The sequence below is a fragment of the Mirounga leonina genome, unplaced genomic scaffold (genome assembly GCF_011800145.1).
Source record: "Mirounga leonina isolate KUSES-001 unplaced genomic scaffold, KU_Mleo_1.0 Mir_151, whole genome shotgun sequence".
Lineage (NCBI taxonomy): Eukaryota > Metazoa > Chordata > Mammalia > Carnivora > Phocidae > Mirounga > Mirounga leonina.
This window is the reverse complement of record NW_023270377.1, coordinates 92,973,814-92,986,872: the sequence shown is the minus strand read 5'-3', so window position 1 is coordinate 92,986,872 and position 13,059 is coordinate 92,973,814. Positions and strand designations below refer to the sequence as shown.

At 45.6% G+C, this 13,059-nt stretch overlaps 1 protein-coding gene across 1 annotated transcript in view; it reads right to left on the bottom strand.

Moving 5' to 3' along the window:
• The window catches only part of TMEM163 (transmembrane protein 163), a 226,354-nt gene that overhangs the window by 83,162 nt on the left and 130,133 nt on the right, over positions 1 to 13,059 (bottom strand). The window contains exons 3-4 of the mRNA XM_035008154.1: positions 8,985 to 9,028; positions 7,532 to 7,623 (exon numbers count right to left, since the gene is read on the bottom strand). Coding sequence (XP_034864045.1) covers positions 7,532 to 7,623; positions 8,985 to 9,028 — 136 coding nt within the window. The remainder of the gene's footprint in view (positions 1 to 7,531; positions 7,624 to 8,984; positions 9,029 to 13,059) is intronic.

Genomic DNA, 13,059 nt, shown 5'->3' with positions numbered 1-13,059 from the left:
TTACAGGTTAGCATATTCTTTGACCCAGACTTCTAGTAATTTATCCAGAAGAAATAAGAAGATAAGCATTAAAATTCGAACGTGTAAGGACAGTTATTTCAGGTCAATTCTAGCCCCGAGACACTGAAAACAACCTACATCTTCAGCAGAAAATTACTTCACAAAATATGCTAAATCCATACACACAATACTGCCTAGCTATCAAAAAATAACATACCTCTATTTATCCAAAGATGGGAAAATGTTCAAAACATGGTGGTAAGTATAGAAAAACCGGTTTGCAGAAGGGTATATATAGATGATCTCTATTTATGTAGGGAAAAAATGTATACGTAACGATGCATATGCATGCCCACAAATACAGTACACATCAAAACATTAACTCTGGTTCTCCCTGGAAGGCCCTCTAACAATTACTATATTCTTTGTTGTTGGTGGTTGTTTTTTGGGGGTTTTTTTTGAGAGAGAGCATCCATGTGCATGGGGGGGTGGGTAGAGGGCAGAGAGAGAAAGAGGGAGAGAGAATCTTAAGAGAATCTTAATCTTAAGCCCCAAGGCAGGGCTCAATCTCACGACACTGAGATTATGACCTAAACCGAAATCCAGAGTCAGACGCCTAACTGACTGAGCCACCCAGGCGCCCCTTGCTATATTCTTTGTACCTCTATGAATTACCTTAACTTTTTACAGTAATCATATATTACTTTGTCTTGCCCCACACAAATGAGATTTCTTTTAGGGGTGGGGTAAAGAAACGATATCAGGAAATCAAGCAATAATCTTTTATCACCTCACTACACTATCACCCCATGTCCCTAGGTCAAAAGCAAGTTTTTCAATATGTTAGAGCATGTGCTTGGGTTTTAAAATTTTTTCCCTGCAAATTCTTTTATTCTACACTGTTCCAAAGCAATTAAATAATAGAGTAATTTCAAACTATCCTAGTATGACTAGTGAAAAAACATTTTCAAAACTCCAGGGATGGAAAATAAATGATCTAACTTTTTTTAAAAAAAAATTTTTATTTATTTTAGAGAGAGAGAGAGAGAAGGAGCAGGGAAGGAAAAGAGGGGGAGGGACAAGCAGACCCCGTGCTGAGCATGGAGCCTGAGGCGGGGCTTGATCTCATGACCCTGAGATCATGACCTGAGCCGAAACCAAGAGTTGGACACTTAACCAACTGAGCCACCCACGTGCCCCATGATCTAACATTTTTTGAGCATATATTGATGTCACATTCAATGTCATGTTTAATCTTCACCACAACACCATTTGGTAGCTATCAGGGCCCACCCACCCCCTTTCCCAGATGAGAAAACTGAGGCTTTGAAAAATTCACTCACCACTCGAGGTCCCCGAGCAGATGAGTGCAGGTCTGATGGAAGACTCTTCTCAGGGACAACAGCAGTTTTCCTGTGGCTGCTACAACCAAGCACCACAAACTGAGGGCCTTAAATAACAGAAATGTATTCTCTCACAGCTCTGGAAGTTATAAGTTCAAAATCAAGGTGTGGGCAGGCCCATGCTCCCTCGGAAACCTGTAGGGCAGAATCCCTCCCTGCCTCTTTGAGCTGCTAGTGTTTGCCAACAATCCTTGGGGTTCCTCGGCTTGTAAGTGCATGCCTCTGAACCCTGCCCCTGCTGTCAGGTGGCCATTGTCCTCCTGTGCCCTTCTGCCTCTTCCTACACGGACTCCAGTCATATGGGAGTTAGAGCCGAGAAGACCCTTTTTCCCAATCAGGTCACACTGTATAGTAGTCGGGGTTAGGATTTCAACATATGGTGGAGGGACACATTTCTACCCATAACATGGACTGAAGAAGACTACACTCCTTCCTCTGACATGCCCTGCCCACAGCGGCACGGCCCGTTGATGTCATGCCTGTGTCATGGAAGGTTTTAGATGAACTTTCCGTGACTGTGAAGGCAAGTCTCCTCTGCCTTCAGGCAAAACTATTCAAGGCACAGGAGCTCAGGTCCCGCTATCAAGGCTCTCTGCCTTCTACACACTGGCTCTCAGCAGTTACTGGGGGACTCTCGGAAATTAAGTATTCATCCAGGTCAGGTTCTGCTCTTGAGTTAAAATACACTCAAGAGCTTTGTAAGGTTAAGATCGCTAGAAAGATGTGGAGGAAATATGGTTCACTTTCCCAGAGTCCCCGATCGAATGCCCATGAGAAGAGGGGGAGACATGGTACTAGTTCACTGTGTTCCTGGTATAACTCATTGCCTTTGCCATCGCTTCGATCAGACACCAAAAGCAAATTGCCAATACGCCATTTCTTGACTGAATCAATTACTTCTCTTTTTCTTTTTCAATTTCTGGAGCTGTTACAAGAATGTTGCTGAGACTAATAATCAAAAGCCATCCTGTCAACTGATAGTTTTCAGACCAAGGCACTTGGCTCGGCAAACGGGGGACGGCGGGGAGGAATAAAAATCAGAGCAAGAACCCTGCATGGGTGAGAACCAGTGTGCCCCATTTATTTCGCATGAGGAGATATGCAAGGATTTATGCCTCTCTAAGAATATCTACTCCGGAGCTCTCAAATTTGCTTTCCAATATGCTGCTGAGCATCATACCATTTGGAGGTACATTTGGAACAAGTGAACAACCTCCCAGGCTGTGTTTTTGCCTCAGTGTTGCAGAACTTCAAGCCTGTAAAGGTGAACAGCCTCCCATCTGCCTCCACCTCTCCATCTCAGCGAGCTCACGGATGGCCCAAGGAGACAGCTGGGACTGGGGAGCATTCACAGGCCTCCCACCTGTGCTGCAATCATGCAAAATGTCAGAGGCCCCCAGTGAGTGTCAAGCTGTACCTCCCCGTGGCAAGCAGCCCGATGGCCCTCCACAGCTGATGGCAGCGGGAAGCTGTACTTCCCGGGGCCGAAAATGGTAGAGAAGGCTGACAATAGCAGACACAAGCGTGAAATGCCCCGTGTCACCTGGCCTTGCCAAGTTCCTCCTATACTCATTTCTCCCATGCCTGCCACCTCCGGCACCCCCTTCCTTCCCTCAGTATCTTGCTCTCATTTCCAAGTCCCGTGGACTTTGAGTAACAACATTGTTTTTAAAAAATGGATTAAAAATGATCGAAGTACCTAAAGAGTCACTGTCCAATATGGGAGCCACATGTGACGATTTACAGCTCAATTCATTTAAATTAAATCAAGCTAGGAACCGAGCCACAGAGCCAATGTTCCATGGCCCCACGTGGGTAAGGGTCTGAGGACACTGGACGGTGCAGCTACAGAACGCGTCCGTGGCTGCAGAGAGTTCTACGGGGCTGCTCGGGTCTGCAGGATAGGAAGAGCAGACCTCCTCCCTTTCTTCTGTCCCCCGTCCCCCCTTCCTGAGGCGAGCCTGCTGTCAGTCGCTCTGTATCCTTGCGAGAGTTTTTATATGCCTCAGCAGTGTGCGTGGATGCAAACCTCTCTTGTTAAAACCAATGAGAAAAGACCGTAACACTATTTTGCTGCATGCTTTCTTCACCTAAGGACGCTTGGCGATCACAGTGTAAGTGTACAAATAGTGCTTCCTTTTTGCAGTGGCCTCAGGGCAACCTGCAGTCACCAGGACAATTGTCACCACCCCACCCTTCTAGCCACGCTCCTCGTTGTCTCCTTGCTCCCTTCCCTCCCCAGAACACTCTCATCCTATCCCAGTGACCACATCCTCAGGCTTTTTCCAACTCTTGCCCTCACCTCTTGGCCTAATAAACACCTGGCTGCTCCCCGGGAGAGCTGCCTTCCCTACGTGTTCTCTCTCAAGCACATTCACAAAGCCTCCCTTCCTCGTGCTGAATTCCAGACCAGTCCTCCAGCTTTTCCCCTCAACACTCACAGGCACCGTCAGAGTGAACCACCTGCTCTAACTCTTTGCATCAGCCCCCACCTCCTGGCCCCTCTCCTTTAGTGACTGAGGACAGCAGAACCTGCTTCACTGCGTTCATCTCCTTGAATTCTGCAAGTATTCCTTCCATCCCAGATGGGGCACCCAGCCACTACCTGGCATGACACACGTCCCTGACCTTTGGTTCGCACCCTACCTCAGCCACCCACGCCCAGCCTACAGCCATACCAATAAAAGAACGACCCATGAAATGCTGGATTTAGCATTTCACTCTCAGATTAGTGCCGCATACCCATGACCGGCTCCCTAAGCGAGCAAGATTTCTCACCCCTGAGGACCGTTTGTTAACCTTACTGTGGCCATCATGTGCTAAGTGAAAGCGGTCAGTCACGGAAGAACATATACTCTCTGATTCTACTTATTTGAGGTACCTAGAGTAATCAATTCAGAGAAACGAAATAGAACTGTGGTTGCAAAGGGCTGGGGGAGAGGGACACGGGTAGCTGTTTAATAAGTATAAAGCTTCAGTTTTGCATGAAGAAGCTCTGGGGACTCTGTTCACAACCATATATGAATAGATTTAATACTACTGAGCCATATACTTAAAACGTTTAAGATGGTAAATTCAATGTTATGTATTTTTTACCACAGAAAAAAAAAATGCAAAACAAAACCACTGAGGCTACACCCTGTAGTTGGCTATCTTAACAACTGAGGTGTATAATGCAGTACTCTGTGGCGGTGTTAAAAGCATCCTCTCTTCCTCTGGGCATCAAACGCCCTATCCCACGCAGCCAGCACACACAGCATCAGGGGGCAGGGCTGACGAAGCTCCCTCTCCTCCTCACGCTGGCAATTTCGAGCTCAAGATTCTTTCTGAAGCTTAGAGTCAAAGTAGGACAAATTAGAGGAATTAACTAAGGACCAGTTGGGTATTTCCCCATTTATTATTCTCCAGCAACTAACTGAAAGCCAATAGTTTTTCTAGCCATGCCTCTCATAATTCATTCACGCTCATTAATATGCAAACATCAGTTTCTCAGCTGGCAATGATCCCATGAATTTTTAATTTACATGGGATGAGACAGAGATTAAAACTTTAAACTAAAGCCAACAATACAAAGGACTGTGGAGTGTCGTTTGAATCCCTACATTCAGACTCTCCAAATGAATTCACTGGCATCTTCATGTAAACTATCATCTGGGAATTATCAAAGCAACTCCTCTGTGAGTTTTTGTCCTTTGGGTATCAATAGATACATTTTTTTTAATGGTACCTGTTTGGGGATCAGTAAAAATAGTGAAACCAAAGACATTTGGTTCACACCCTACCTCAGCCACCCATTCCCAGCCCACATCCATACCAATACAAGAACCATCCGTGAAATGCTGGATCATCAATCTTTTGTCATCAATATTTTAATCTTGGAAAAACTCCAGGCCACCTGACAAATGCTCAGAGAGATCCCAACTCTATAGAAAAGCCACAATAATTTGTAGATTTGTGACTAATATGTAAGAAACTCATTTAAGCATAAAGGAAATCGGATTTTACTAAGCACATTAGAAGAGAGAAACTGAGAAACATGGAACTCAATTCCTTCTGGAATTGCAAATCAAATTCTGGATTAGTAATTCGAAAATACGAAAAGTCAGAAGGAAGAGCTTTGTCTTTTGAGGGCAAGGCCCAAAAGAATTATAATATAAGCCACATATGTAATTTTAAATATCTAAAAGCCACATTAGAAAAAGGAAACAGAAGTAAAATTAATCATAATAGGTTAATCCAATATATCCAAAATATTTTTTTAAGGTTTTATTTTTAAGTAATCTCTACACCCAACATGGGGCTTGGACTCATGAGTCTGGGACAAAGAGTCGCATGCTATACCAACTAAGCCAGCCAGGCACCCCATATCCAAAATATTCTTTTGTCAACGTGTAATCAGTATCTTTAAAATTATTAATAAAATCTCTAGTCTTTTTTTTTTTTACTAAGTTTATGGAATGTACTATTTTACACTTACAACACCTCTTAGTTTGGACCAGCTACACGTAAGTGCTAAAATAGCCACCAGTGGCTACCGTACTGGAGAGTGCAACTACAGAACCAAAGAATTTATGTTCTCCTGACAGGAAAAGGACAACCTATCTCTAGGTTGTTCTCACTGTATTCCTCAAATAATTAGCCAGCAACAACTTGGGTTTTTGTATTAGCTATTCCCTTGGCTAGACTAGTATTAATTCAACTTCGATCATTATGATACCATCATTTGAAATTTTACAAAATCAACTTACTATAATTGTTTTCTTAACTTTTTTCAACCATCAATTGACTCACTTTTAAAACAATTAACCTTATCCTAAACAATATCATCTGTGATATCACAGATTTGACCCTTCATATGTGTTAAAAGAGCTAATGCACATTAAAATAAATACCTAACACTTCAAAGAAGTTTCTGTGCTCTACCTAAAGCCCAACAGTGAAATAAAATTTGTTCCCATTCGTGAATCAGTTACAGCATTATCTTTCAAAAGCTTTCCATTTGGCACGTGCAACCCCAGATCTATTATTATCTGAGTCCCCTAGCACCTAACATTTGTATTTCAACACTTATACATTTTAAGTATGACATGGCATTCCCATCGAGACTACGTTCTGTCTGGGCACCGCCAGAAACACAGCAGGGGAGCATTTACTCATTTGTATTCAACTGTCCAAAAGCCACAGAGGTGGGATCAAACTCTTCCCTTAAGGACTAGTGGTGGCTCAGTCTCAGGGGAGCCCCCTTAATAATTCCTTAATAATTAATAATGATGGCAGCTAAGGTTTCCTGAACTACATGCCAAACACTGCTCTAAGTTATGTGTGTATATATTGTTCTAATATACATAACATATATACTATATTACATATTGTGCATATATAATAACCCTCTGAAGGAGGTGTTGTTTTCCTGCTTTTCCAGATGAGGAAACACGGCATAGAGCACTTAGCAGCTTCCTACAGTCACAGACCTAGCAAGTGGTAGAGCTAAGATTCAAAGCCAAGAAATCGGACTCTGGGACCTGAGCTATTATCAGCCTGGAGATTACAAATGGAATAAAGAAGATGGAAGTTGGGAAAGCCATGTTTTATGGTCACAAACTCAAGTTCCTCAAAGACAAGATCATCACTCAGAGGACGTAGAGACTGGGACAAGCCGTGTCCTCTAATACAGAGAGGAATGGAAGACAAGCAGGGTAATTTAGAATACCCTCAAGGTGTCTTCCAGAAATTACAGTGGAAAACTCATCTTAAAGCATGAGAACTCAAGAGAACAAAGATTCCACAAACACAAAAAGAACGAGGATGGAAGGATGGATGAACTGAAACACGGACAGATCAATGGACAGATGGACAGAAGGAGAGCCAGACAAATGAACACACAAACATTCCCTCCCGACTCAAAGCAGAGAACAGGGCAAATTATAAAAGGGTACCCCATCTCTCCGACCATCCCAAAAGGGGCCTGTCCTATGGCCGGTATCACCGCAGGCCCTCTCGAAGGCGATCTGGGTCCTCATTCTCGTCCCTGGGACCAAAGCTGCAAGGAGAGCTACGCTGACAGCCTAGTGATGTGGCCTTCCTTTGCAAGGGTGCCGCAGCCTGGAGGAAGAGAAAGATCCACTTACATGTACTCCCGGTGGGCAGAGTGTACAGCAGCAGCATTGCTGTAACGCCAAAGGACAATCGCCGAGGACAGGACGTCGAGGATGGCGTCAAACTAGGAGAAGGAGACACGGCATTAGTGTTTTCCAGAGTTAAGGCATGACTGTGAAGACACACGACACAGAGGCTTGGAATCAGAGCCAGTGACTTCAGACGCTCCTCCTCATCCTCATGGTGGGTGCTGGGAATCTGGAGCCGAGGCCACTGGACATGCCAGCCCGGTGGAAGGACCACAGCTCCTCCTCACCTCGCGCTGCTCCCACAGCCTGACAAAGCACACTCTGTGGTGCAGTGGGCTCTGCTCCCTGGGCCCTGGCTCCTAGCACTCTGGAGATATGGGGGGACTTACACTGTTCTCACACCTATCTCCCAGCAGGCAAAATCACTGCAGCATTTCCCCCTACATCCCAGGTAAAAGACTCAGGATAAGGATTCTATGTGTCTGCCTCCCAGTGGGATGGTTCTACCTGAGGTTCAGGGGTTAGAGTGGGCCACCCAAGGGCTCTAGGAACTCTGCTAACACTTCAAAATTGTATACAAAACTCAATGCTCTTGTTTGAATGAATGAGCGAATGTGTGAGGGACAGAGACAGAAGAAAGGGGAGAAAAGAGAGGTGTGTGTGGCGGGGGGGTGGGGGGGGGTGTGCATGCACGTGCGCATGCACCCATTTTTCTGGAGAGACTGTCCATACCTTTTTCAAAGGATTCTGAAAACAATCTACAACCTGCAAAACATTAAGTTCTCACAGCAAAGGGAAGAAGGGGGGTTGGGAACAGGAACACACGCCCTCAGGTACAGGAAACCCTGAAGCTACAGAGGAGGATGCTGGACCTCTCCAGATGAGTCACTGCACCCATCGCATTTTCGATCTAGAAAACTACAAGCACTAGCACTCTCTTGAAGGAATGTGGGGAGACTTCACCCAAGCTTTCAACATGCCTAGGCTGTAAAACATCTGAGACCTGTTTTCTCAGACCAATTCCCATCAGAAAGTAGGTCTGGGAGTCAGGTTACCCCTAATGGGACCGGAGACTGACCGGTCTAGTTCCGGCAGCCCCAATCCTAACCCCCAACACCTCTGCCTGCACCAGCAAATGCGTCTTCACTCCAGTGTGTGCCCACTTTCACACCTACAACCTTCAGGGAGAAAACCAGGCTGAAACCCCTCAAATATCTTCTCAACCAGGGGTGGAAAATGAGGTCCCCCTAATCTGTTCTGGAGACCTGTACGGCATCATCGCTGTTTACTTCCATGAAATTGTAATTCTGTTATGGAAGCTATTGCCATAAAAGCTTTGTTTGTCATGCTAAGCTCTCATCTGCTAACCACCCTCTGAACGGCGAGCCCAGGGCAAGATTCGTGAGCTCAGGAAAAACGTGCAAAACTTCATAAAAGTGCATTTCAGATTACTTACTGCAAACCCAAAAGCAGAGGCGCTGTACCTCATAACGGAGACAGCTAAAAAGAAAGAAAATATTATTCAGAATATTTTAAGACCTCATGGATATTTTCTCTCATTTCTGAGTATATTAGTATAGTCGACAGGGCCTTTTAAACATCCCTGGAAAAGTTCCCAGAGAATTAAGTTAAAAATTAACTGTACTTGTAACACCTACAAACTAAAACAGGTAAAGAGTGAAGTGAAAAGGTTGCAGACTCCACCGGCAACGTCCTCAAGCACCACAGGGCCGGCTTCAGAATGAAAATGCCCAAGCACTTATCAATCACACGGCTGCTAAGACTTTAAGAATTTAGCAATGGGGAACAGAGAGCTGGGAATCACATGAAACTATCAGAGCAAAAGTGCAACCATCCACGCTGTTCCCATCATAAGGTAATTAGTGGTGGTATCTACACGCACACGCCATTGCTAACACAGTTGAGAGAAATCTCTTGCCCATCAGAGCTGAAAATCCAGTGTAGGCCTCGAGGAAACTCTTTAGAAAAAACAACAGCAAATGATCTTAACCAAGAGATGTCTACAAATATAGATTGAACAGTTATAATTAAAATGTTTCTCCATATTCAAAAATCTATCTACCTTTGGGGGGGGGGGCAGTTAACTGAGCAGTGCATTTGCCTAATTCTGTGATCTGTTCTGTGCCAAAGCAATGTCCAGCTTCAAAGACTGTTCTTGGCTTGACTTAATAAAGGCAGATCTCCAAACAAAAGCCATATTATCAAGCATGTGTTCACCCTCCAACAAAGAATGAAACCCTTCCCAATTGGTCAGCAAAGCTTTGAAGTGGACTGTCCCAGGCACAGGTATGACCAACAACTGACTCATGGAGTAAGTGAGGTGTGGGTGTGGGGCATAGAGAGCAATACCCATTTGGACCCCCCACTCGGCTCACCCCATGTCCCTTCCCTGGAACCCACTCTCTGTCCTATCCATTAACATCCACGAATGGGCCCTGGACAGCCATGTTGTGCTTTGTACCCCTGCCCCCAGCCGTAATGGGGTCATGTGACTCAATGTGAACCAAGCATATTTCATTTTCTGTGAAAAAGGAATTGAGACCAAGAGTCTAGTTGGTCAATCAATGTTGTGAGAAGTGACACCTGTGAACACGGAAGTGGAGTTGGCCATCGCCTGCTGTACACACTGAGGAGCAGAGAGACAAGCACGGGGTAAACACAACTCTCGGGCAAGGGAGCCACTAGCTTCTTAACGTTTCCTGGGAGCCAGCCACATTCCAGACCGCAGGCTGTGTAAGGCAAATGCAACTCATTAAACTCCTGACCATCTCTGGTTCTTACAAAAAGCTGTCCCAGTTATCCCTGCTGTCGCTCTTATGGGCACGGGGAGGGAGAAGGGCAGAGCCAGCTGTATGCGGTGACGGGCTGGAGCTTTCATGGGCACCACAGCGGTGGTGGTGCAAAGGGGCCCTGGATCTTCCCAAAGAACTCAACTCACAGGCCACGCAGCCATGGGCAAAAAAAGGCAGGAGGTCCTCTGAGGGGTTGCCCTGAGCACCAAGATAAACTAGAGGATGCTGGGCCTGACTTTGCACTCAGGACTCAGTAACTTGTTACATAAGCTTCATAAAATTTTATAGAAACAAATATTGGGTTTGTTTTGTTTTGTTGTTGTTTTTGTTTTACATTACAGCCTGTTTTTACAGTATCTTAGCTGTGTGCCTTTTGTGGGTTCCTTCTTTATCAGCAGTGGAAACTTTGTAACTCCTACTAACATCCTGCACAGACCCTCACTACATACAGCAGGTAAGGAAGAGCAGCCTGCGCCAGAGTTCTGGCACTGTGTCTCCCCAGCCTGTCCGGCCCGGGCACCATGGAAGGGAGAGCACAACGGAGCAAGCGTTCCACCCGCCAACCCAGAAGGCCACCTGCTTTCCAAGACGTAAACCGTTTCTTTAAAAAGCTTTAATCAAAAAATAAAAAAATAAAATAAAATAAAATAGCTTGACTCAGTTATTTGGTAATACCAGACAGTTGCACAGTGGACTAGAGATTTCAGAGAGGTGTACACCCAGTTGATGATATGGAGAAACACAAGAAACTTTATCTTAGAGACTCTGGAATCCAACAAAGGAGATGGCCATTGGTGGTGGATTTCCCTGACTCAAATGGAGTCAGTGTCCATAATTTCAAACCCTCTCAGAATTATACAGAAAGTTCTGCTTGTGTGAGTGATTCCAGCCTGCCCAGTGGATCAACAGCTTAGAGCACAAGTGGAATATTAGTATTGTTCTATCCCCCCAGGCACCAAGAGGGCTCCAGGTTAACCCAGAGTCCTTCACAGAAGGGAAGGACTAACATGTATCATTTACTTAAAAATTGCCTCTATCCAATCTCCTTGATAAGATGGGAAGGGAGAAAATGCCAAAAATTGCATGGGGAGTCCAGGGTACACTGAAGGGCCCTTGACGAGGCCTTGGCTCAGACAGCTTCTCACTGCGAGCAGTTTCCATTTGGAGAACACAGGCCTGGGCCAGGATGACCCAAGGGAGGGATTACAAGGCAGGTACTCCCGGAGCCACGGACGTACTTGGCTGAGGGGAGCTGAAAGCCACCAGAGATCCAACAAAAGTCTAGCAGTGCCTTTAAGGCAGGTGCACATCCCACACTGGATGACAGATAAGGACCCTTTCGACCTCAGAATTATGCTGCCAGCCAGCAAGGTACACGGAGACGGGCAGAGGGGCAGCCGTGAAGCCGAGCTCTCTTGCCAAGACTGCTCTGGGTCAAGGCCAGGGCCACAGAGCTGCAGGAAATGAAGCCACTGCGGCTGTCAGCTGGCGGTGCGGGGCCTGTATGACAAATGCCACTGCTCCTCTGGAATGGAGTGCCCAATGGTTAGAAGCCTCCAAATTCATCCGGAGAGCACAGCCAGGGACATTTTCAAGAACTCTCCTGCTCCTCCCATTTAGAACCTGTCTCTACCACTCGTATTTTAAACACGTACTCCGGCAGCCAGTGGCCACCAAGAGCCCACGAGGCATGCAATTACAGGCCATCGGAGCCTCATTCCCCAGGGAGCTGGGGCCAGGGGTTTCCCCTCCTCATGGCCCTCTCCCTTTCCATGGTGAGAGTGGCAGCAGATTGCCATCTGATGAGGCTGGCCTCACACACCCAAAAATGCATGCTTCGGCTAGGGGACTGGGCGCCTTCATTTTCTGTGCTTTTTTCCTTCCCTACTAGGGCACAGAGTCCCTAAAATGTTCCTAAGTAAAATGAAGATCTGCAGTTTTGGGGCCTTCCCGGCATCCATCCCCCATTTAGACAAGAGCACCCTGAGTCTCCTCTGGGGAGAGCTACCTCCCCTGCCCTCAGAGGTTGTGGTTTGGGTGGGATGACATTATCACCCCCACTCTCCTATATCCTTGTCCTACAGCCAGAGTTAAAGATTAAAGGGTGCCACAATTCAATGTGAGCCAGCGAGAACCTGTCCTGAGTTTTTGCTAAAAATACTGGGAAGGGGATGTCTTTCTAAGAGGGGACTGTACAGTTGGTAGCATGAAAACAGGAGCTACAAAATACAATTTTGCCTTAAATGGGGAGAAGCTGCCTCACAAGGAAGCCAACAGAGGAAAGTATGGATGAAGGATAAGAGACACAAATCAGATCCCTGATAACATGGACTGAACCTCTGGAATCAGCCCTACCTGCAGTCTACCCCTGTTGTTTTCAAATACATCAACCAAGAATTTCCTTTAATTTGCTCAAGCCAGTTTGAGTTGAGTTCATATCACTTGCAGCCATGAGTCTTAATACAATTTACCTTGTCCAGTAACCCCATGTCCCAAAAATCTTCTTTCAGTGCTTAAGAAATGGAAAAACACTTTATACACAAAAGATTCACCGTAGGTTTATGTAATTTATAATAGCAAAACACTGGATGCCATTTACATGTCCAGCAGTAGGGTGATGATTAAAGTCCAGTCCATTAAAAAAATAAGCTATATGTAAGATATTTCAAAGTGTTGACCAAAGGTACGTTTAGTCAATGCTTATGTGAGCTCATGAGT